The sequence below is a fragment of the Babylonia areolata genome, chromosome 2 (genome assembly GCF_041734735.1).
Source record: "Babylonia areolata isolate BAREFJ2019XMU chromosome 2, ASM4173473v1, whole genome shotgun sequence".
Classification (NCBI taxonomy): domain Eukaryota; kingdom Metazoa; phylum Mollusca; class Gastropoda; order Neogastropoda; family Buccinidae; genus Babylonia; species Babylonia areolata.
In genome coordinates, this window is record NC_134877.1 from 18915609 (window position 1) to 18941376 (window position 25768).

Consider the following 25768-nt stretch of genomic DNA (forward strand, 5'->3'; position numbering starts at 1 on the left):
ATATACATCACCATTCTACACTTCTATGCCCCACCTTCCCACAGAATATACATCACCATTCTACACTTCTGTGCCCCACCTTCCCACACAATATACATCACCATTCTACACTTCTGTGCTCCACCTTCCCACACAATATACATCACCATTCTACACTTCTATGCCCCACCTTCCCACACAATATACATCACCATTCTACACTTCTGTGCCCCACCTTCCCACAGAATATACATCACCATTCTACACTTCTGTGCCCCACCTTCCCACACAATATACATCACCATTCTACACTTCTGTGCCCCACCTTCCCACACAACATACATCACCATTCTACACTTCTGTGCCCCATCCTTCCCACACAATATACATCACCATTCTACACTTCTGTGCCCCACCTTCCCACACAATATACATCACCATTCTACACTTCTGTGCCCCACCTTCCCACACAATATACATCACCATTCTACACTTCTGTGCCCCACCTTCCCACACAATATACATCACCATTCTACACTTCTGTGCCCCACCTTCCCACACAATATACATCACCATTCTACACTTCTGTGCCCCACCTTCCCACACAATATACATCACCATTCTACACTTCTGTGCCTCACCTTCCCACACAATCACCGTGCCTTAACAAAACCCCTTCACTGTTCACAGAATCAGCTGTGCAGCACACATCAAATCTCTTTAACTCACTCCATGCCAAGAGTTTTTGCCCTTGCCAATCCCTGAAAACCCAGGGTTTGTATAGGATGGGGAAAAAATTGTTAAAAAAACAAATAAACACCCAGACAATTGATATTTTGTATATGTATGCAAGGAATGTTGTTCCATATGTGTGCAAAAAATCAAAGTATTCACTCACCATCTTGATGTTGATCGCGGTATCCATATTTTGTGTATTTTTTAGCATTTTTGCACCCATCAGAAAGGTACACCAACATGTTCCACATCACATTCTAACACTATTTGAGGAACTGAAGACCTAGTGCATGCAATGAAGTATGAACAGGTGGTGACGAAAGTTGAAATTCACACATACAAAAAAAAATATTGTCTCTACATAATGAAAATCAAAGAACAAAGAAAAAAACTCAACCGGCTGGGTGTTGACTGGCCAGTCAGCTGAGAAACCTGGTATGCCAGTGAAGGGATGTGCAAGAGGGAAAAAGGAAAAATTGTCAGTCCAATCACTGGTGAAAACACTTGCAAAATCGTCCATTTCCTCAGTGGTTTCGTCGTCTGTGTCTGTCTCATCTGCTGGCACATATTCCTCACTTTCCTCTCCATTGTAAACACTCTCTTCAGCGGCCGAATCTATTTCTAGTTCATTGGGATCTGGTTCAAATTCACTGTCCGAAGAATCAACATGATCTCCTTCGACATCAGAGCCTTCAGTTTGGATCATTTCCAAAGCATCTTCGACGCTGAGTAACATTTCACCTCTCCGACCGTGTCGAACACTTCGCCGTGACGCCATCTTGTCAAACAACTTACAAAGCTGACAGGGGGCACGCTTTGTTATCAAGTGCGGTTGAGCTTATCGCGACACACACGCAGCGTGTGTGAATGAAAAGCTGACCAGAGGTGACGTAAGATATCACATCTGCTTTTGATTTTCGCATCCGACGCGTCACTCCGACAGCACGACTTTTTAAAATCCAAGTCCGCATATGCGGACATTGGCATCCAACGCTTTCTCCGACGATGTCCGCATATGCGGACAATGGCAGCGAGTGAGTTAACACCCTGATGCCCTTCATCAGCCTTCAGTGTTTGCCATCAGTTATTTCAGTCATCCGTAACTGTTAACCAGTCTGTATTCCTCTTCTATATGTAATAGATCATCAACAAACTAAAAAAGCAGCCCTTCATCAGCCTTCAGTGTTTGCCATCAGTTATTTCAGTCATCAGTAAATGTTAACCAGCCTGCATTCCTCTTCTATATGTAATAGATCGTCAACAAACTAAAAAAGCAGCACTTTAATAATTCATCAGTCAGCAACTTCTAACTGCACAAACTTCTGTGGGAAGACAAAAATAAATGTGAAAACAGTACATCATCAGTCAGTTCAGTTTCAGTTTCTCAGGGAGGTATGACTGTGTTCAGATAAATCCACACCATGTCTGCTAGGCAGAAGCCTGACAGCAGCATAATCCCAAAGTGCCAGTCAAGCCTCGAGTGCATGCATGTATATTGGTGTACCTATCAGAGTGGACTTCTTCTGAAGAATTTTGCCAGACAACGCTTGTGTTGCCATGGGTTCTTTTTCAGTGTGCCACATATGTGCTTCACTCAGGGACCTCAGTTTATCATCTCATCTGAATGACTAGATAGAAGGAGTTTGTATTATACTCCATGTTTGGCGATACATATACTTACCATGTCAAACTGATGCAAACTAGGCCTATCGGTTTGCTCTGCTTGGCCAAATTTCGCGCGGCTAACAGTGAAAAGACCGGTCCGCTCTTAGTCAATCAAACGCCTCTAAAAGCTATAAGCGCTGAATCACTCCTTTGGCCAAGGGCTCTCCACGCCATCTTGTCAGGTTTTCGCTCTGTCTCGTCTTACGCTTTTTTTGGCTATTAAGCGTATTCATTTGGCCTTATTTTACTGCATGCGGCTTGTCTGTATATCTCAGTTTGATCTTCCAGTCAAAACTTTGGAGAAGGGGTGAGAGTAGGAATCAAACCCACACCCTCAAGGACACTGAACTGGCAGATGAGTGCTTTATCCATTCTGCCACCCTGCTCCTCAGTTCAACACTGGTTAACCTGACAATAAACGGTCGATGTACAATAACTTGCAAAGAGTGATCCACAGGAAAACCAGACAGACAGTTCCAACATCCAGCTGACTAATTCAACTACCGATCCGTTATTAAACTCCCTGCATCTTTTTTTCATCTGAAGTTTGTAAAACAAATCAAGCTCAAATGGCTGAGAAAAATTCAGCACAAAAGTAAAAATATACTAACTGCTAAGCAGGACCGACTTTATACAACCTCTATCATGTCGTAAGTGGTCACTGTGTCCAACAGATGTCAGGTCAACATACAACTGAACTGCAGTAAGAAGCTGATCTTCATAAATATGTCATTAACACCAAAACAGCAAGGCTATTCAGATATGTTGTTTTCACCAAAGCCGACTAAAATGTGCATTTCACATGATGAAAACATAAAAAATTACTGAAAAAGGTACATGTATTGAAAAAAGTCTCAATAAAATCAAAATAGCAACACACTTTAACAAGTATACAACAACAGCAACAACAAGTTGCAATTGTGAACTCACTTGCGTTCATTTTGCAAACTATCTTTTTGGCTCCGTAGCTCTTCCAGCTCTTTGGTTGCAGTGCTGACCATCTCTTTGTGCTTTTCAACTTTAGCTGTTAATTCCTGGTAACAAACACCAATCATACTAATGACAGTCATACAGTCGCACAATCCAACACCAATGCTCCTCTACTTCACTCTTTGTTGCTGAAAGCCCTGTGAGGCCATTACACTATTCTGTCCCAAATAATACTTCTAAGTGTAGTAACACAGAACCTACACTTTCTGTAAACATATTCAATGCCACAGACATTCTGGAAGTGCAGTGGAAGGCAGCCAATGCTGAGTAAAGCGTTAACAAACTAAGGAATAAGTACACACACAAAAATAACCGTACACACAAAAAACAGTAACAAATTATTTCTCACAATGCATTCAGTGGCACAACTCCAATGTAGTGATGAAAACAAGGAAAACTGAATGCCATTTAACCTATGGGAGCTGGCCTTGCCCAAAGCCAGTCATATCGCAATGGCCACAACCTCAACATTGCCAGAGCCAGTCTTCCCCATTTTGCCTCCTGGCCCTTAAAGTCATGTCCTCTTATGACTTTACTTTCAACAGGATTCTTGTTCTCACCATGGCAAATCAGCGAGTGCATTTTAAGAAGGGATGCAAGACACATGCTCTATCATGCCTGAGTTGTTTTCCTGTTATTCAATTATCCTGACATTTAACACAGTTGCTGTGAATACAATAAGGGAATGAATGACTTGAAACGTTTCCTTTACAACCTGCAGTAATCTGACAAAATTGCTATGTTAAAGTTTAGTACAAAAATACACACAGACACATGTACACACAGACAAGTGTATCAGTACAAGTACACAGTCTTTACCCCCCTTTTTTGGTCTGCCCAATCATTCACACCAGTTCAGTGGCATTACCCCCTACAGCCTTTATCTCAAGCGCCCCCAAGCACAGCCAGATTCATCTGCAGCAGTAAAAAGGCACACTGTCTTTTCATATTTCAATGGAAAAAAAACAAATATCAATACTCACCTCCACTTTTGTCTTCAATTGAGCTGCCTTGTTGTCATCTTCTCCGCTGCCTTTTTGTAATGTTTGAATCTAAAGAGAAACACAGTGTATTTTTAGAACATTATCAAGCTAACTGTAGATATTTTGGTGACTAAACATAACATTCTCCAAGGAAGTATTTTCAAAATGACAAAAAGACACAGAAAGCTCCGCCAAAAATATATAAGTGGGTTGGGGGGTGTCGGGGGAGGGGGGCTAACGGTTCCATGAAAAATGGTTATGAATTCTGTGCATTTCCTACAAGGAATCAAGTGTGAAGCAAATTATCAAACACGTTAAAAACGACTGAAATATAAACTATATCAAGAACCCATTCCATTCAATGATAATCAGTGTTAGAATTACTTGGTTTTGCTACTGTGCTGCCTGCATATTTTTTCATCACATCAGAAGTTGAGCTGACTGACTGTTTCAAATGCATTTGCATATATTTTATTGAAAACATCACAGATTCATTATCAACTGATAGTTTCAACTTGTTTTGCTCACTGATGTATTGGCAGATCTCCCGATTTTATGAATGAGAGATATTTCATGGAAAGATCCAGAGAATTATGAGTACTGTTTTGAAATTTGGGGCAGCAGATTATAATTGCAAGTACACTTCCAATCCACAATAACTATAAGATAAAATGGTGACTGCAGATAAGCCTATGATTAAACAATTTAACCACACACACAAAGAAAAAAGTTACTTGCTGAATATTCTACCATTTATCAATAACTTTGTGGTGTGTACTCAAAGTTTTAGACATCTCTTCACATGAACATCCTGACTAAAAAACAGACGTGGAAAAGCAATCTCAAAATCACCTGATCTGCTTTATCCTTAATGGCTTTATTCAAGGAACGTAATTCTTTCTTTATCCAGTTGTCTCGATCTTCCCTGGATGTGAAGTGGCTGCCTCTACCCTGTTTGGCGTACAGATCCTTCCTCTTCTGTTCAGCGGTCTGTAATCTGAAACCAGCAAAACAAGTTCAATCCATAGGGGCAGCATCCAGAAAATCCATGACGACCCAAGGAGGAAATCTGTGAATGGCAGACTGAGAGAAGCCTCATGGATCAGGCCTATGTCAAGCCAAGAACCCTTTCCACAGCCATGAGATAAAAAGGACCAAGTCCAGAATGAATGTGGGTAAAACATTTGCTTTAAACAATTAACTTCAAATACTGTTACTGTTACATCAAGCAATCATGTGTAAAACATTTGCTTCAAACAAATAACTTTAAAAAAATGTTTTACTGCTGCACCAAACACTGTCTACAAATTATCACTATTTGATAAAATATTTATCTAAAGCATTAATGTCAGAGTAGAAATATTTAAATATGAAACAAAAAACTTTTTTTCAACCCACATGACTGTTAGCCCTGTGCTGTACATCCATACATATCACTGCCTGTAATCCAGCATGTCTCTGTGTGCACACTAAAAGGAAATGATTTGGTTTGAAATTGTGTGCCACACTCTTATTCTGAGATGAAAATTACAGCATAAATTTATCTTAGTTGAAAAAAAAATGTGTGAAAGTTTAACATACAAACAAGCAGTTAACACAGGGTACTGAACATTATTTGTTTTAAAAAGGTCAAATTTTACAGAATTTGCAAAATCAGTCTCCAAAACAAAAACAACAACAAAAGATGAAGAAAAGAAGAAGAATGAAAAAAAAAAATCACTAACGCAGCTGAGCAACCTTCTCAGAAAAAGGAAAACATTATAAAAAAAAAAATTATAAAAAAAATGCTTTAAAAAAAATCACTTACGCATTTGAACAATCTTCTTCTTGCTCCTTTTTCTGTTCATACTTATTTGTAATGGCCTCCAGCTGCTCTTGTGTTTGCTGTATCCGGTCTGTCACTTTCTGCAACTCTGCTTCTGCTTTTCTCTGAGATAACAAGATCAGAAGAGCATAACTTACACTCACAGTCATGGAATTCAGTTGGCTTGCCTCAACAGCAAATGCACAAGTCTGCCATATTCCAAATGAACAGTACAATAATGTCTCCCAAGAAAAGAAAACCAGCAGTCTTAAAAGTATCATCAACTACAAAACATTTGGGGTTTTGTTCTACAGACAATACAGTACTATTTCTGAAATAATCATCTTGAAATTCCATGAAAGCAAAAATCATGCCCTATCCAAATGTTCTCTGGCAAAAAGCACTGACAAGCATAATTTCATGTCTTTCCTGTTTGTTTTTTTTCCTGCTGTCTTTTGACAGGCTCATTTATATTAATTATAAGCGAATCCAGACATGCTGAAGTACATTAAATGCATATGTGGCCAACGGATCTTTTGCAGATTAAAGAAATGTCCAATGTTGTTGCCTACCTTCATGTTCTGGTTGCCCTCCATCTCGTCCTCCACATCTTTGATGTCCAACTCCAGTTTGGCTTTCTTTTTTGTCAGGTCATGGCTTTCTGAGCCCAAGGAATCCCGCTCTTCCAGCAGGGTGTGTATATGCTGTTTTAGTTCTTTCAATTCCTTGTTCAGTGACTGAAACACACACACAATCATCAAAGGGTATGTATATGCTGTTTTAGTACTTTGAATTCCTTATTCAATGACTGAAACACACAGACTGAATCACCTGAAGTTCTTGTACAATGACTGAAAGACACATCCAATAATCATAAGTTAGGTACGTATGCCGTTTTCTTTCAATACCTTGCTCAGTGACTGAAACAAATAATCGTTACAGGCTATGTATGTGTTACATTTGTTCTTTCAATCCCTTTGCTCAGTGACTGAAACACACACACACACAACAATCTTTGTCAAGTTGTGGTTTTCAAGCCCAGAAATCCCACTCATTCATCAGGCTGTCTATATGCTGTTTTAGTTCTTTTGATTCCTTGTTCAGTGACTGAAACACACACAAATATCACAGGCTATATATATGTTGTTTTAGTTCTTTCGATTTCTTGTTCAGTGACTGAAACAAATACAAAATCACAACAAGATATGTATGTGCTGCTTTTGTTCTTTCAATTTCCTTGTTGACTGTAACACACAATCATCAGGTGTGTCTACATACAGACAAAAATGGACATAGTTTTACAGCAACAACCAGCAGTAGAATGGAGATCACACAAACAAGCAGAAAAAAAAAGACAAAAACAGTTTTAAAATGAAAATTCATTTCAAAAAGTTTATAAAAAAAATATAAAAAAAACTCATGGCAAAGACGGAACCTCTTATGGAAAAATGACAGCAGCTTTTCTCACAGAGGATAAACATCTCACCTTGACTTGATCACTGGCAGTCTGTTGTTGATCCCTCAGAAGTTTGGACTGTTCTCCACTGCAGTCACGCTTCTGTTGGATCTGTCCACAGAGCAACAGAAATTTCGTCAAACAGCACGCTAAAAGAACCATCTGCACTGCCCTTAAACACTGACTCACATTCAAATACAGGGATTGGTTTTAATTTTCTAAGATTTTTGAATAAATAATGAATAAATGAAAATACTCCCATGCTTTCGAAGACATGCTTTTCTGACAAAATTATTTTTATGTTCACATATGACAACATGTATCATCTTTGTTTCCCTATAATATGTAATCTTTGTCTCTTTGTTTATAAAATAAAGTGTATTACATATATACCATGTTACTGACCTCATCCAGCTTCTTCTTGGTGTCTTTGAGCTCATGATCATGGATGGTGTATTCCAAAGACCTGCAAACACATAAGTGCCCTTCTGTGTATTTCAAAGACAATTCCATATAACAACTCTTTTTTCTGGGGTTTTTTTTTTCCTCATCTTCAGTGCCCTCTACAGGGTTCCCAGGTGGTGGGCATGAAGCCAAAAAAGGACCTTTAAAGGACTTTATAAGGACCTCAAATCAGTTTAAAAGGACCTTTGCCGACATGACTTTACAGTACACCCCAATCTATTTGACATGCAGAACAGCAGACACTTACCTCTCATAAACGGAAGAACAGCTAATCCCATTTGACTGTCGTATTTAGTCTTTGCAATTCACGTCACTGTAGGCTAGGCTAAGCAAAGCAGCAGCAGCAGGCGTGACTCACAGCCACTGTACCACGCTTAGCGTCTGCCACCGAGCAGAAAGCGCACTACTGTTAGGGCCTAGGCCTATAGGCTGTATCCTCCTACAGTAAGTACTGAGTTTCAGACGATCGCGTCGGCATCTTTCAACGCGCTTTGCAACTTGCGGTTTTGGTGTCGAAGGTGTTTCAGTTTCGTTCTCAAGTCTCTTTCTCTTCATAAAACAGGACTTAACAGTACCTTTCAAAAATTAAAAGGACCTCCTGATGAGTTAAAAGGACCAACTTGCTGAATCAAAGCACTTAAAAGGCCTTTTGACCAAAATCCAATTCCTAAGGACTTAAAAGGACTTGAAAGGACCCTATGAACCTTGCCTCTATGTGGCATTACCCTCAGACCCATCATCCCAACCCCTCCCCTACCACCATAAGGCCACACCTTGGCTTGTTTTGTTGTGATCCCAGCGCCAGCATTTCACAAAATTCATCATGTCCAGAAGCCATGTAAGCCACCTTGCCACAATCATACTGTCACAGCAGCAATAAAGTTCAACAAATTTGGAGTTGTCAATGAAGCAGGCATGAGAAGATGATCAAAAACCAGCTGTACAAAAGCTGCTTTGGACAAAGAAGATACATTGTATATAGACGGAAACTGACATTGCACGCTTCCACAGAAACTAAAACTTGTGCAAGCAAAACAAACTACAAGGCTAAAAAGGCTGAGGGTGAGAGGGAGCAAAAACTAGTGTGCTGGAAGTGATCAGTGCTGAAGGGAAGATACTGTCCTGATTGGCTGAGCCGGAACAAGGGATGCCTCAGCACACATTAGTCAGAAAAGTCAGACAACAGAGCAAATCTACTGATTATAGCTTATACTCATTCGACATGGTTCAATATATGATGCCAAAATGTATGTCATTTAGCCATAACTTTTACTTTGTGTGTGGCTGAATGCCGTGTGTATGTGTGTGTACACATACATGTGTACATGTACCAGTCTTCATGCAAGCATGTAAGTGTACAAACACATGCTGACGTCTATCTTAACATGGGAATACATAGATGTTTGCCTTACCTTCGCATTTTATCCCACTTCTGATACTCCTTCAGCTCTTCTTTCTCAGACTCCAAGGTGTTAAGGCGCTCTTCAATGTATTTCAACAGATCATTGATTTTCTCTCTTTTCCCTTCTGCAAAGGACAGTTTGATAACCACAATCAGATCAAATTCATCAATGGCAAGGCTTTATCACTTTCACATTTCAACCTATTCAACAGAAGAAAGCTCAAGATCAGATGATCCAAATGATTGGCGCAATAGCCGAGTGGTTGAAGCGTTGGGACTTTCACACCTGGGTTCAAATTTCAGTAACGGTGGTGGAGATTTTTCTGATCTACCGGGTCAACATATGTGCAGACCTGCTTGTGCCTGAACCCCTTTCATGTGTATACACAAGCAAAAGATAAAATTCATTAAACATCCTGTAATTCATGTCAGCGTTCGGTGGATTATGGAAACACCAACATGTCCAGCATGCACACCCTGAAAACGGGAGTATGGCTGCCTACATGGTGGGGTAAAAATGGTCATCCACGTAAAAGCCCACTTGTGTACATACGAGTGAACGTGAGAGTTGCAGCCCATGAACGAAGACGAAGATGATGATGCAAATACGCTATTTCATTTTATATGAACATCAGGCAGCTAATCTTTGAGTAAGTGTTTTAAGTCATCACTATGGACAAGCATTCAACCTGGCTGTCCACAAAGTAAACATGGGCAACTGCTAGCAATATCACTGTGATCTTTTCTTACCCATTTATCAAGCAGGACAAGGCAAATTAGGAAACACAAGTTATGCAGTGTGCATCCAGATATCCAAGCCTGTGAGATTTTAGAAACTGATGTGAAGTATTAAACTAACATCACTATGATCTTGCCCAATTAACAAACAGGACAAGGCAAATTAAGAAACGCAAGCAATGCATTCAACATCCTGATATCCAAGCCTGAGAGATTTTAGAAACTGATGCCCAGTACTTAACTGTATCATAAAACCATCTGGCTAAATGGTCAGCTTGTATCAGAAATTGACATAAGCTTTCAGATGGGCCAACAGCAAAGTGAGAGCTGTATGATCAACAGTTTCTCAACTACAATGTGAATTTACTTACAGCTTAGTTTGTGTGTGTGTGAAAAACTATGACTCTCATGGAGGGCTAGATTGCACTGGCTCTTAGTGCTGTAGCCTTGTGGGCTTCTAGAACAATTGCAACACTGACTGTCCTAAAATCTCCTTGACAGAGAGAGTGGGGATGTACTTGAGTAAGACACTCTCCACGAAAATAAAACTCTAGCCCAGGCAGTCAGGACAGCAGTTGCCTCCTCTGATGTCCCAATGGTCTTAGTCACGATTGACTATCATACATACAATCTCAGTAACAGGCACCCTAAAGGATTTCACACGTTCACAAATATTTTCAAGACAGATCAATAATCCTTCTTCACAATGATGCTTGAAACTAAAAGATACAGATTGAAAGCACAGAAACAAAACACTGTTCCAAACACAAACTACTAGGATGAGCTAAACATTTAACTAAAGGAGTCTCAAGGAATTCCTGTCGCAGGGAAAGGCAGTTCTGTTTTCTTCTTACAGCTGTCCATTATCTTAGAGTAAGACTAGAGTTTCACTTACTGAGGCCCAATGTAAACAGTGACTAAACACAGAAAAAACAACAGAACAATCAGTTATTAAACATTTAATTTTCCCACCACTAACCACAAACAAATAGTTACACCCATTTCCACGTGCATCCTGTTCACACTTACATCTACATTTTGGATCAAACGTCTGGGAAATAATTCAATGACTGTATGTGCGGGTACAAGACAGAGTATGCATGTACATGTTTAACCAATCAGCACAGACAAGAAGAATCTCAGTGAGTGGTCATAAAAGGCTCTTTGCAGAGTGCTTTTACTGAATAGTTTAACACATCCAAAAAATGTGTTGCTATTTCATGCAGTCATAAACCAACCAGTCTCTTCAGTTATCAACCAACCTGTCTCTCTCAGAATGCCCTTGCTCTCTTCACGACGTTCATCATACACTTTAGTGCCAGCTACTTCTCTCAGTAGCTTCAGACGTTGCGAGTCTGGTGCTGTCGCCATCTGGTTTATCTAAAACAAGTACAAATGTGATGTCTTAAAAACTGTCACACATTAAACATATTTATAACACTTGAATTTTTATCTACTGAATACATATATATGTACACACACACACACACACACACACACAGAGAGATATATATATGTGTATATATATATATATATATATATATATATATATATATATGTGTGTGTGTGTGTGTGTGTGCGTGTGTGTGTGTGTGTGTGCATCTCTATATATATGGTGGATAAAATAAGTTTTAAAATCGCCCATCCAAACCAACGCAATGCAAACAGTAATACAGGGAAACAAACTGATATATCACCAAAAAATGGATGAGAAGAGAGCACTCACATGGTCAACATTTAGCAACAAATTCTAAAGCATCAATATTTTGGCGGAGACAATGCAGCCAACCTGTCTACTTGATATTTCTGCTTCCTTAACCCCTGAAAAAGAGACCCTCAATCTCAGACACTTACCTTTCCTTGCTTCACAATGTAGTAGGGATTACTTCTGGAAAAACCGGCACTCTCCAGAAGATTCATCACATCTGTTTTGCTGCAATGGGGAAAGAAAAAGTAAGGAAAAATCTTTTCTTTTTTCCACTCTTTAGTCTTACATGCAGCATGGCTACAAGCTGTTTAGTTTCTACTAAACCTGATTATGTGCATTTTTGTCAATGCGAATGTGGCATTCCCCAGGACAAGTAACCTTTATTTTAAGCTAAAAATGTTAGAATATACCAGTTGTGTCTAAATGGTTAGTGTTGCAGACCAAGGACATGGGTTCAAGTTCCAGCAGAGTTGGGTTTTTATGGTCCTACCCAGAGCTGAGTATGCTATGGGTTCAAATAGGAAGACTGGGACTACACAGTCAAGTAAGTTCCACTTCATGGAGGCATCTTTGAAATGTTGCTCAAATTAACTGACCAACACTGTAGGTATCTGTACCTCTCAGGCCTGGTTGATGCCGGGATATATTATGAAAGGAAGCAAAGAAAACAGTCTTGTCACATAGTCCTCAACCTAAAATGGACTTCCACAGTAACATTTTGTCATCCTCATTTGTCATCAATATAGAAAAAAAAAAAGAAAAAGAAAGAAAAAAGTCCCATATTCTGTGGCCTTTCATGCCCTGCTCTCATGATGCTCAGTATGAATCATCTTTCACTTCCATGCTTAGAGCGAGTTCTTCCAATATCTTTGGTGCCAGCAGATTCATACGGGCCTATCATTGGAGAGACATGTTGGTGATCTCCACTCTGGTGGAGAGGATGCTCACTCAATCTGGCTCTGCAACTGAGTGATTACTGTCATCAGTAGGGGCCTTAGTAGGTGGTGTCCAGCGTACTTTGAATCAGAACAGACACTTCTGAACACCACCAGATTGACTCAATAGCAGTGCAGGATCTCCTCTGATGTGTGGCCTTCTGGAGACCTAACCTTGGCATTTCCCTGTGGGCTGCCAGCACTGAGACTGCAGCAGATAAACTCTGGTGTGGCTGTGTACTGAAAACTCAGAATAAGCAACATGACAGCATTGGGGTAATGCCACTGAAACAGTGCAGGTGATGGGGCAGCCAAAAACAAAACAAGTACTTGTATAAAGTTTATCCATCCTGACTACAAAAAACAACAAACCAGTATTGTTTTGTACCATTTTTTTAAATCATATGGGTTCAGTGAATGTGTACTCCTTTAATCCTTAATTTGACTGGTAGTGCCAAAGCAAACACACAAGCAAAGATCTCAATTATGACAAGGATCTATACAACAACATCACTGTTTTCAACACTCATGAGTCAAAGAATATGTTAATTGTTATGTATGGCAAAAATAATGGGGACTTCCGACAAAAAATGTACTCACGTGACCATCTTTTTGTCCAAGAAGTACTGATCCTTTTTTGAGCCAATCACTCTGCGTAACACTACCTCATCTTTTTCAATCTGAAATACAAATCATTTAACCGGACAGTTTTACATATTCCCACTCTAATAAGGAACTGAAAATTATCTCAGACGGCCAAAAATACATCAACTATCTCCCTTCAAATAAGAACTCTCAAAAATAACATCTCAAACTCTTCTTCCAAATGCTTTAACTATATTATGTCACAACCAAAATAAGAAATTTGGTAACCAAACTGTACATGTCTTAATATAATTTTAGTGTTTAATTTTCTGAAACATTCATCTATTACATAGTATTCACAGCTTAGCACTGTTTACTCTTTAGACAATGGTGACAGCGCCGAAGCTACTTTCAAATGAAAATATTGTGTAGTGCTTCTTTTATCGTACATAAAAACAGTATGCAATTTCCAACGTTCAGCAAATATAATTAAATCAAAAACAGAAAATTATCCAGACAAACCGCAAATTCAAAATATACTTGGTACCAAAACTAACTTATTCAATTTAATTTTTACAAGTCAAGTGCCATCACCAATTGAGCTACTCACTGGAATTCTATTATCTGAGTTGTCAAAAATGATTTCCACAAAGGCAGTGATGACACGGGGGCCTGTTCCTTCATGCAGTAATGCCTGCCGCTGCTCTGGGCGCATGTGACTGAACTCATCGGACAAGACAAACTGGATTGCTGCAACACAGTTACACACCTCTAGTATTAACTTCAGCGCACATAGTAATCAGTCTGAAAATCAGTTGATCAAACAAGCTGCAAAACGTTTGACTTGAAATAAGTTGAACAGGTTTGTTGATGTACATTTAATTCACTATGATTTATATTGTATATCTTAATAATATGTATTCCTCCTTATTCTCATCAGCCCTGCTTCGTCACAGTACATACATTTTTCAAACCAGAATTGTCAAGTACACCAGCGAGCGTCAACTCATTCAAAAGGGAAACATTAGTCAGGTAATTTGCACTAAAATATCATATTTTCTGGACAAATGGATAATACGTGCACACACAAATTATACTAGAACAACTACAATTTAAAAAAAAAAAAAGAGAGATACACAATGCACTGTGACTTCTCCAAGTGATAATACGGATGTGGGGCCACGCCCTCTCGGTCTCCACGCCCCTCCTCTTCACCTCTCTCACACACGGTCATGTCATCCAGTTCTCATCAGATCACAATGGCTGAGTGCCGAGAAAATCACACACACTGTGTCCTGCTAAAAGTTCGGTCACTTTCTGTCGCCTGCTACAGCTGTACAGTCGGCATCACTCACTGATAGATGTATCTTGGCCAGTCTCTTCATTGCTCCCGCTATTTTCTATCAAATCGTCCTACAGAAGTTCATCACTGTCTTTTCCTTCGAATTTACACATCAATTCTTTCGGAGCATCGGCTAAAGAAAGCAATCTTGGTTATTCAGTGCACCATGATCTCATGTCTTGAGCATGTCCGACATTTTGCTGAGTGAGAGAGGAGAGGAGCCAGGCAAACACTGCAGCAGTAATCCAACCAAAACGTTCAATAAAGGACTACCTCATGATATGCATGGGGTTTCTAACTATGAATAGAATCTAGAAAGATTCCCCAAGCTAAAGCTACCAGTATTTTTGTCAACGAACTCAATGGAAACCAGGGAAAAGTCTGAATATTTTGATCACAAGTTATCTCATCATTGTGGCAGCAAAGCGTATATGCTTGTGCTGACGAGTTATCTCATCATATAGGCAGCCTAGGGGTTAAATATAATTTCTCAACAATATCAAAGCCAAAAACTGAGACCGAACAATTAAGAAAAAAACAAAACCAAAACAAAACTTACCATAGAAGAAATTGCTTTTCCCAGATCCATTTCGTCCAACTGAAACACAAAAAATAGTAATAATTACAAATAATTGATAACAATTAGAAATAAAGTCTTTTACACTAATGACAATAATTAATCTTCAGTGCTTTAAGCAGTTTATTACAAGGATGTGAAAAGGATATCAGAAATTATTTACAATAAAATATTGTACAATTAACTTAGCAAATATCTATTCTATTACTCTATACATGTGTAATATGTTCATACTCAATGTGCATTATTCACATTCCAAATGTCAGAAAGAAAGAGACAGATAGAAGAAAATCACGAACTGTTCATTTGCACTGAAATTTAAATCTTCAAGTTCAATTAATAAAATGAAAATTATTACACTACTGGTATTCAACTATATGTTAAATATAATTCTAAATAAACAGTAAAATAATAGTTTGCATCATACCCCTGCTATTTATGCTTCAACATTATACAAACATGGTCAGGATGGTGTCTGAGCCACATTCCTCATAGCAAAAGAAACTGATTAAAAAATCTCATAACACATGTCAAGTTTCTTAATAGAGAGAAAGAGAGAGAGAGAGAGAAAGAGAGAGGAAGTGCTATGTATTTGGAAGGGAAGGGAAGTTGCTCAAGTCTTCAGTTTTAAAAATTCCTACAAACTCCAAGTCTCACCAATGACATTGTGTTTTGGACTGAAAGGTTCCACAACTGTCTGATCTCTGTAGCTGCGAAAGCCTTGGATGATAACCTGGAAAATATAAAAAGATGAATTAGTAGTTCATACAGCACACAACTAGCTCTCTCAAGACCTGAACACAATCAGAATGTTTTTATTGTCTTGGCAGGATGTAGGTTTCATGCTGGTCATCTGTCACTGATGCATACAATTTCTAAATCTCAAATCACCTATCGACGTGGCAGCCAGTCAGTCACTTGACTATCAGTTTTTTGTAAAATTGATTAAATGCTGAAACAGCTTTTGCAGATCAAATTTCTCTTATTTTCCTGCAAAACAATCACGACTGCAGTTTCAGATTCTGAAAAATGTTTAAATTAATATTACAATTGATATTGTTGTTCAACATCTGGCAGATGAGCCTTACTAAAAAATAAATAATAATTAAAAAAAAAAAAAAAATCAAAACTTGTACCAAGCCCAAAACGAAACAAGATGTGTTCATAAGGCATTGTCCCTTGGATATGTTAACTGCTGTGGAATACAGTGCCAATTTTGCTTTTTAAAAATTTTTTCTGGTCAGTCTCCTTGATTTAAACATTATTCTGTATTCATGGGCAACTTGCAAATATACTTCACTGATGTTATGCAAAAATATACTTCACTGATGTTATGCAAGAATATGACCCTTTCGGGTAAAACAGATATCTATGTACAGGCACACCCTTACATGTATGACCTTTTTTGTCACTTGAGCAGCCATACTTCCTTTTCAGGGTATGTTTGTGTTCCTATATAGTACAACCCAACGTACACATACTGACTCTGTATAGATAAGATAACTAACTTAAAAGGTCATTTGGTCTTTTTTCCTGTGTATACACAAGAACAGAATTTAACAGGTCAGCACATTATGCTGGCATGGTACTTGAGGAAACTTTAGAGACATTTTGCAAATCTGTAAAGATTTTGATTTCCACAGAAGAAAGTGCTTTCCTTAACTCACTCAGTACAGCCAGTCCTCTCTTCTCCTCTACACAGACCCCTCGGATGTCCAGTGGGTGTCTGAATGACCCAACCTTTAGCTTCCGTCGTAAGAATTATGGTATACTTTGTCAACATTCACCTCTTCAGTATAAGAGGCTTCCCCTTGCAATATTTTGATGATGGTAATTGGGGTGAAACGCTGTTAACATCGTCTCTTTCGCCATTCGTATGGAGAGAGTTAAACAATGGCCTTCCACCAACGCAAGTGACACTGACACTGTACATCTGATGTCTTTCAGTTGTACTGCTTTGCTTTTGTTTCTTATCATAAAGTTTAGAAATGACTATGTTGCTATGTTGCATTTCTGTGTTCATCAGAACACAGCAAACATTAACAGTCGCTTTCTCTCTCTCTCTCTCTCTAAACACACACATGTACCTCACTTACCGACCAGTGTGATGGGCAAAGTATAACTTCAATAACACATGACTGATGGGGGCACCAGGGGATGGTGGAATAAGGGGATGTTTCTGCTGACCCATTAATTTTCAAAATGATCCATTGATGTTGTGGTCAACCAGTCAAATGACCAGTGGTGTCCTGAATCAAACCTAAACTCTAACTTTGTAAGCGAAATAAAGGTGAAGTCTATGATAGGTTACAAGCAGTATGGTAGTAGTAACTAGTACTTAATATTTGGCACACAGGTATTTTAATTTAAAGATTTTAAACAATTTTAAAAAAAAAACTAAAAAAAAAACAGTGCCATAGCAAAGCAAGCCTGATAAAAACATCAATTTCCACTATCTAAAATTAAAATTCACATGTGTATATATTCAGAAGAAAAAAGTTTCACACACACACACACACACACACACACACACACACACCATTCTGATGCACTCAAACACTTTTTTTTTTTACATTATATGCACTTGCATAACAATTAACATATTCAATAATATAGTGGTGAAGTCAATAAAAAACAATAACAAGCTTTAAAACACATGACAAAGGTGAAGACAATAAGGCAGAGAAACACAATAACCACAGTAAAATTAACCATTGCTTATATAGTTATTCACATGCTCAACTTTAACACAACAAATAAAAAGGTCTGGTACAGTGAACGAGCTCTTCTTGAGTGAAATCAATCAACATTTCTTCTAGTTTCTCACTTTCTGGCACATTACAAGGGTTCTTCTCAAATGAACACAATCAAAATTTCTTTTGTCTTCTGCACATAAACATCTGAACAGTTTTCTTCACATCAGGTTGCAAAAGCATTCAAAGTAATAATGTCAAAATTTGACAGGTCTAATTTCCATCTAAAGATCTCTATCTCCATCCACAAGTTGCAGACAATGCATACTGCTGTCAGACTCAGTGCCTTTAGAATTATCTTTGTTGGTGTGTATGCTGCAAACAGACCAAGCATGCCATGACTGGAAAGAGGTGCATGTATTAGACTTCTTAAGAGGAATTTGAGAATTTATGCATGCATGAGACTTCTGAAGAGGAATTTGATAACTCAAAACACAGCTGGGATAAAAGATAGAAAACTGCACTCAAGATTAATCAGGGTTGGTACCGGTAAAACCATGAACATTTGCATAATAAAAGATAGAAAAACTGCAACTAAGATTAATCAGGGTCGGTATGTGTAAACCATAAATTTTTATATAAGATTTTTGACAATACTGAATATGAATGATTGAATTATAATTCCAGGAATTTCCAAAAGTCTACCAAAACTTCTTAATGATCATCAATTTATTATATTTCTGCTTATCAGACTTTTACTAAGTTACTCATTTAGAAATTGACATTTTCAATATGACTTGTAGTAGTTGTACCTAGATCTTCAACCAAGTCCTGGTATGGCTGCAGCTAATTTACAAAAATCACAACTGCCTTGTTATTCAAGAAAACATATATCAATTACTTGTTTTCATTTACATTAAACACAAGTCAATATTAAAAGAACACTGAATACAGAATACAGCATTACACTTTAAGAACATCACATGACTTGCACAGACCTTCAGATGCATCTGTGGCACTTGGCAGTTACACAAATTCCCTATTAAATTTTCAACCCCACTTGAATGAAGGTATGATTGCAACTTCAGCAAAACTCTAAAAGGTGCTTTATCTTTTTTCTTTGTTTTTTTTTTAATGTAAGCAACTGATGTAGTGCAACAATGATCATGGTCCCACATTTAAAGAAAAAAACATCATGTTATCTAAAAAATACGCAAAACCCCATCCACTCACATGCACACACTAACAACTGAATAAGTAACATATATATATATACTGTGTACAATAATACACTCAACTACACACAAGTAATGTATCACAATTCACATGTCACTAGCTTGAAATCAAAACAACTAACATCAATTTAGAAGAAACACAGACTTAGTCTGTAGAATAACAGTGTGATAAAAAAATTTTTACTTCTTTTTCTTTTTCTCTCACCCATATACGCGCACACATTCACATCCATACTGACCACAGCAGACGACACATTGAGCAGAGCAACACAGTGATCGCTGTCATACAGCTGTTCTAAACAAACCATGTTTAGCAATAAGCCGATCCAACGCCTAGGATATTTCATTCAAAGTCAGTATCTTCAGTCATAGTTAGAACAGAGACAGATATTAAAGTTCCGAAATTCCTGTGCCTATCGTTTGGACAAGTGACTGAGTCAAGCGACTCTTCCAATGTGAGCCGAAGCAGACAAACACAACGGGGAAGAATCTCATGAAAACATGCAAATACTAAAAAGCATAGCACAGTGTGCAATATAAAACTGAATACAAACCTGTTTGATGTACATTATTGTATCTGCATTGCACCGTTCCAATCAACTATTGGCCGAATGGACAAAAGTGCACTCCGATCGCTAGCACAGCAACCAAAGCTGCAAATGGCGGCAAATCAATGTAAATATGTCGCTGATAACAATAATAATTGTATATTTTTGAATTTTTCGTGAATCTATTGTGCTTTTTGTTGAATATTTGGACAGAGTTGTACGAAAATATTTTATTGGTAAAGTCATTGCTTCAGTTTATGAGATTAAATCCATGATATCAGCTTATGATGTGCACAATTTCTAGGGAGATAATCGCTACGTTTCATGAACATCACGTGAAGAGTTGCTTCCCACATACCACCTTGTGGACAACATGGGCTGAACGGTTCACCATTATTTTTCAGCAGCGACGGCAGCAATAGAAGATCCCCTCTCTCCCTTTCCCCACCCCGACCCACTGAAAAGCCACTTATTAAGTATTAGAAACAAAACCAACCTTTTCTGTAGTCTCGATCCCCACCCCGACCCACAGAAAAGCCACTTATTAAGTATTAGAAACAAAACCAACCTTTTCTGTAGTCTCGATAACACCGAACTCAAACACCCAAGAACCCCATCGAACACAGATTCAACTTATTTGTTGTTCAGTTTCAGTTTAATTTCAAGGACGTGTCAATGCATGTTGCCTGGTCCAGACACACTGCATGGCATCTGTTTCAGAAAATTTCTTCCTTTTTTAAGCATAAAGGGAGCAGCTACGCAACTTGAAATGCGCCGGTGAGGCGGCCATTGAAGACCCGCGAGCCCATGCATCATGCCCTAGGATTGATTTGCCGTATAAACTTGTTTTTGTTTTTTTTACAGGATAAAATGATTAAACAGGACAAACTAATAAGTAAACATACTATAAATGAAAATGGATAGAAAGATACGTAGAAGATTGGTTGTCAGTTCTTCAATTGTGCTCTCTGTGACCAGTGCAGCGGCACGTCAATCAGTTCAGATCAGTATATACTCAGTAGCACCAATGTATACCTGTAGCTGGCTACTTCAGTCATCGAAGAGGATGCAGTTGCATATCATATGGTTTCTATACAGGATTTGTCCAGCATAACTGAAAACACCACTACCCGTGAAATCAGTGCCAGCGTATTTGGACTAACAGTTACACGAGTAACTGAGCAGTTTGCCTCAGTGATCTTTCCATTCATAACTAACTTGATGATGATACTAATAGGTAAACTCGTCAAACTAATAAGCCTGTATATAATCCTACTCACTATCACTTTAGCCACCGCATGGTTCCATGGTGACTTGTGCAGTGGTAGGGGGTAGCCACGGACTTATACTGAAACAGAATGATTTGTAAGTCCGTGGGGGGACGTCAGTGCCGTGAGGACAGAATTTTTGCGGTGAATAAATTGACGACCTTCTCCAAGCTGGTCTGTTGATTATTGGTGGCCGCCGGCTGACACAGCAAACATAATGCCAGTCATTAAAGAGATCATTTAAATACTACATTTTCTTACAACAGGCCTATGGTTTGACACCCCTTATATCACTTAACGTAACATGGAGAAAGGCGACTGAACACATTCGAAAGTTTGTAAAGCGCTTCAGTGGTCTCTGACCGAATGCAGGCCCTATAATTATATATATATTTATATATTAAATATTAATCATGAATAGAAATTAAACGAGATTTGGGCACACATGGGTCAGTGCAGGATGACTTTGACTGACCAGTTCCTACATACTGACTTAACTCACTCAGTACGGCCAGTCCTCTCTTCTCCTCTACACAGACCCCTCGGATGTCCCGTGGGTGTCTGAATGACCCAACCTTTAGCTTCCGTCGTCAGAATTGTGGTATTCTTTGTCAACATTCACGTTTTCAGTGTAAGAGCCTTCCGCTTGCAATATTTTGATGATGGTAATTGGGGTGAAATGCTGTTAACGTCGCCTCTTTCGCCGTTCGTAATTAGAGAGTTAAAACGTTAATTCATTATCTGATTATTCATATGAGTCCTGGGGGGGGGGGGGGGCAAATTACCCAAACGTACACTGCACCAGAAGATAAAAATTCACTCGCAAAATAAAGGCAGAGATGTTGGATTTTCTGTTCAGAAAAGAATGTCTGTCTGTGAATGTGTCTGTCTGTCAGTCGATCAGCCAGGGCAGTGTCAGTGTCAGATCATGAAAGAATACTAGCTATTATTTCGCAGTTTGCAACGCTGTGTGTGTAGCCACAAAATCAGCTGATCCACAGGTGCATGGTTCGATTTGTCATCGCTGAAAGTTTCCTGATCCATGTCTTTCATTCGATTCTGATACACATGATAATCGTGGACCCTTTGCCAATACAGTGCGTGCATCCGAAAAGAGCCTTTGATATCCGATAGCGCAAAGTAATGATTGTTGATATTTTTCAGTAAGTTGCCAAAACCTGTTTCTATTCGATTATATACAATGTTGATTTTTGTTAAATACCATCCCATACCGGATTCCTTTATAACGACCAGGCAGACAGGGCAGCAAAAAGGGGAGCAAAGAATCATACAGATAGTATAAAAGTATATTGCCCATTGTCATACAAGGAAATAAGCAATATACTAGAAAGATACTTTTATAGGTGCTTGAATTCAAGTCTAAAACCACGTCAGTTGACTCTGTCAGACTTTTGTCTGATTCGCACACCAATTCTGAGTTTAGCTCTCAGACTATTATCAAATTCATTATGGACAAAGTATTGTTCTAATGTCAAGTGCATATGCTTTAGTAACCTGACAATTAAGCATATAATTTTTGACTGTAGCTTGATGAAGCCTTATGTACACGAAAGTGTGTCTTCACAAGTGACTGAGAACGTTGATGTTTTTGACTTTTTGCATTCATTGTTTCATTTGTCAGTTTAACGACTTCTCTTTTATGAAGTCATTTAAGTAATTTCCTGTAATTGTATTTAGAATTTTTTTTTCAAATTTCACCCTCATTTCACCCTCCATTCATTCACATCTCCAACCCCTTCTAACCGATAATACTCAAATGTATTCATAAATACTTTAACAAAATGTCTTCAATCACCGATATGTGTGACAGGACATTAAACAAAATTCCTCCTCCTCCGTACAATGTGATAGGCCTATAATACGATAAGTGTGTATCTCAAGATCAAAGAATCTCACTTTTTGTTTTGTCTCTTAAAGTTTGGAGGATTCAATGTTGAAATCACTGCAATCAGCCGCCCCACAATCACCTTTGATATACCAAGGGCCTGGACAACATATTATTGCATCTTTTCAATGTACATGGTGGTTAATTCTCTTGCCAAATCGAAGTGCCTCATCTGTAAGTTCCAAAAACCTGATAGATACTGGGCGATACTGAGCGAGGTAGTGTTGGCAGCAATGATAGCAGGTGTGTCAAGCGGTGTTATAACCATTCTTGATTCTGAAATAATTTCTCTTTATGAGATGATAAAGTTATTCTTACCTTAGCACATTGTAATCACAGATTCATTTCACCAATGGACAGTGTGCACACTTAGGAGAATGTGACAGCCATGAGATGATTTGCATGTTATTCAAGTGTGTGCAAATTATTACTGACATTTAACATGTCATTGCATATAATGTGATATAAGATGATTAAGCGTGTTTATGATTGTGTATTATTATGATTGTGTATTAAGTGCGAGTGAAAAACTGGGGAATAACTTGCAGTTTGTGCTTTTAATGATAGTTATCAAACACTAAGGTACTGAATTAGTGTGTAGTGCGTATGGATCAAAAATTGGTTGAAACACACCAAACACACTCTCTCTCTTTCTATTTCTTCCTCAAACGTGTTCACATGATCAACCGGAGTGTTTATTCTATACATATGCTAGGTAGTAGGTAGGCCCCCTTCAATCATGGCTGACCATGGATAGAGTATATCCGACCTAATGTCTAACTGGGCTGTCTGCTTGGACCAAGCAGCGTCACCTGTGACTGTAGAGACCGATGCGAGAGAGACAGTCTCTGTTGCAGCGATCACATGTGTAAGCTGATGCTGGTCTGTTGGCTGCCGTCCCTTTTCTGCTGCAGCAGCTGACAGTTTGTCCTTACCAGTCCGTAGCTGATTCTTCAGAGTGCTTCTCCAGCTGTTGTAGTCATCTGCAAGGTCCTCCCAGGACACAGTGTTGTATTTATTTTATATACATACATACATATATATATATATATGTGTGTGTGTGTGTGTGTGTGTGTGTGTGTGTGTAATGCCCTAAAGGCATTTCAGTTTGTTTGTGTGTGTGTGTGTGTGTGTGTGTGTGTGTGTGTGTAGGGTGTGTGTGTTGTGGGAAGAGAGGGTGGTATGTATGTGCATATGTGTGTATACATGTGTGCTTGCTTTTAGAATATTTTCATTCAGTATAAAACTTTGTGCTGCTATATTCTCATTTTCATCAGCACACATAATAGCTTGCACACACACACACACACACACACATTATTGTGACAACAAACTTTACTGACAATAATCCAAATGACCAGCTTTTTACAATATGGACAGATCAAGAACATAACAAAAATTAAACAAAAAAATCACAAACACTGGCCAACAGAGCAAAACTCAAAGCACTAAACATAAATATTATACAGATTACATAATACAAAACTACAAAATTAAATGAGAACTTCTGATGCTAATTGTACAAAAAAACCCAAGAAAACATAGAGTGGGGTAGAGATATACTGCAGTGATGCTTTCTCACACAGAAACGAGAAAAACAAAACATTGATACACTGAATCAAAAACAGTATCCAAGAACATCCACCAGTTTAAACACATGCACAAAATCCTGTACCAAATGACCACAAATGTAGTCATAGTACTTCCGGTGCAAAGCTATATACTGTGTGGTCTATATCAGATTATCAGAGGTGCATAACATGAAAGTGACAAGGGAGAAAGTCATTTTTTTCACTGTTGTGTGAGAGTAAATCTAACCATGTTTCAACCATGTTGGTTCAGAAATAAATTTCCCTGCAAATTCCTGCCCAAGTACACTATATATTGTTTAACCAAAATATTCTGACCAAATGAAGTACAGATGTCCGCATATATATATATGTGTATATATATATATATATATATAATCATTTGAATCTTTTTTTTTTTTTTTTTTTTGGTACTATTCACTATTTTTTTTTTCTATCATGAACTTAAAGAATATAATAAAAATGAAAATCCCTTTTCACATTCTCAGGCAAAAAACCCCCATGAACATTTCACCGGGAATCCTGCATGTGTGACTTTTCGTTCTGTTTCAGGAAAGAAAGAACGAGGAAAAGAATGAATGAAAGAAAAGGCAGATAATTAACACCGCTTGGAGGTGTACAAAATACAGGCACTTGTTTTGTCCTGGGTACTGGTTTGATGTCAATGACGACTGGCTTATCTCCCGTGACTGTGGATTCCATGTAAGCCATATCAGCCGATTTGATTCCACGAAAAACTGAGCAGAGTTAATCAGTTATGGACACCAACTGTTCATGCTATATCGGTAATAAAAGTGTACTTGGGCAGGAACTAAAAACAAAAACAAAACAACACCCCTCCCCAAAAGAAAAAAAAAAAAAAAAGGAGACAAAACTGTTTACTTTCAGACTTCACACACTTTACCAGGAGTTTTCTGGGGTTTTAAAATATTAATTCAATGAGATATGCCATACTTTGTTACAAAACTATGTATATTTGGGGGGAAAGGGGGGTAGGTGTGGGGGTGGGGGTTGAACAGAAGCATTGTGTGTATTGAGTGATGTGTACTTTAGCTGACGTGCTTGTGGTCATCCTATTGATATAAACTTACATACACTGACAAATGATCTTAGTTCTCCAACAAGGTTTATGGACATCAGCAGTACGACTGCAGATTACTGCTCA

At 38.4% G+C, this 25768-nt stretch overlaps 1 protein-coding gene across 1 annotated transcript in view; it reads right to left on the minus strand.

The window, feature by feature from the left end:
* The window catches only part of LOC143298764 (structural maintenance of chromosomes protein 3-like), a 51543-nt gene extending 31579 nt beyond the window's left edge, over positions 1-19964 (minus strand). Inside the window, exons 1-15 of the mRNA XM_076611710.1 lie at positions 19847-19964; positions 16022-16097; positions 15347-15385; positions 14056-14195; positions 13461-13540; positions 12072-12150; positions 11480-11597; positions 9490-9604; positions 8018-8078; positions 7643-7723; positions 6729-6893; positions 6160-6281; positions 5205-5349; positions 4353-4421; positions 3310-3413 (exon numbers count right to left, since the gene is read on the minus strand). Coding sequence (XP_076467825.1) covers positions 3310-3413; positions 4353-4421; positions 5205-5349; positions 6160-6281; positions 6729-6893; positions 7643-7723; positions 8018-8078; positions 9490-9604; positions 11480-11597; positions 12072-12150; positions 13461-13540; positions 14056-14195; positions 15347-15385; positions 16022-16097; positions 19847-19861 — 1409 coding nt within the window. The 5' untranslated portion in view covers positions 19862-19964. The remainder of the gene's footprint in view (positions 1-3309; positions 3414-4352; positions 4422-5204; positions 5350-6159; positions 6282-6728; positions 6894-7642; positions 7724-8017; positions 8079-9489; positions 9605-11479; positions 11598-12071; positions 12151-13460; positions 13541-14055; positions 14196-15346; positions 15386-16021; positions 16098-19846) is intronic.
* Between the last annotated feature and the right edge of the window lie 5804 nt (positions 19965-25768).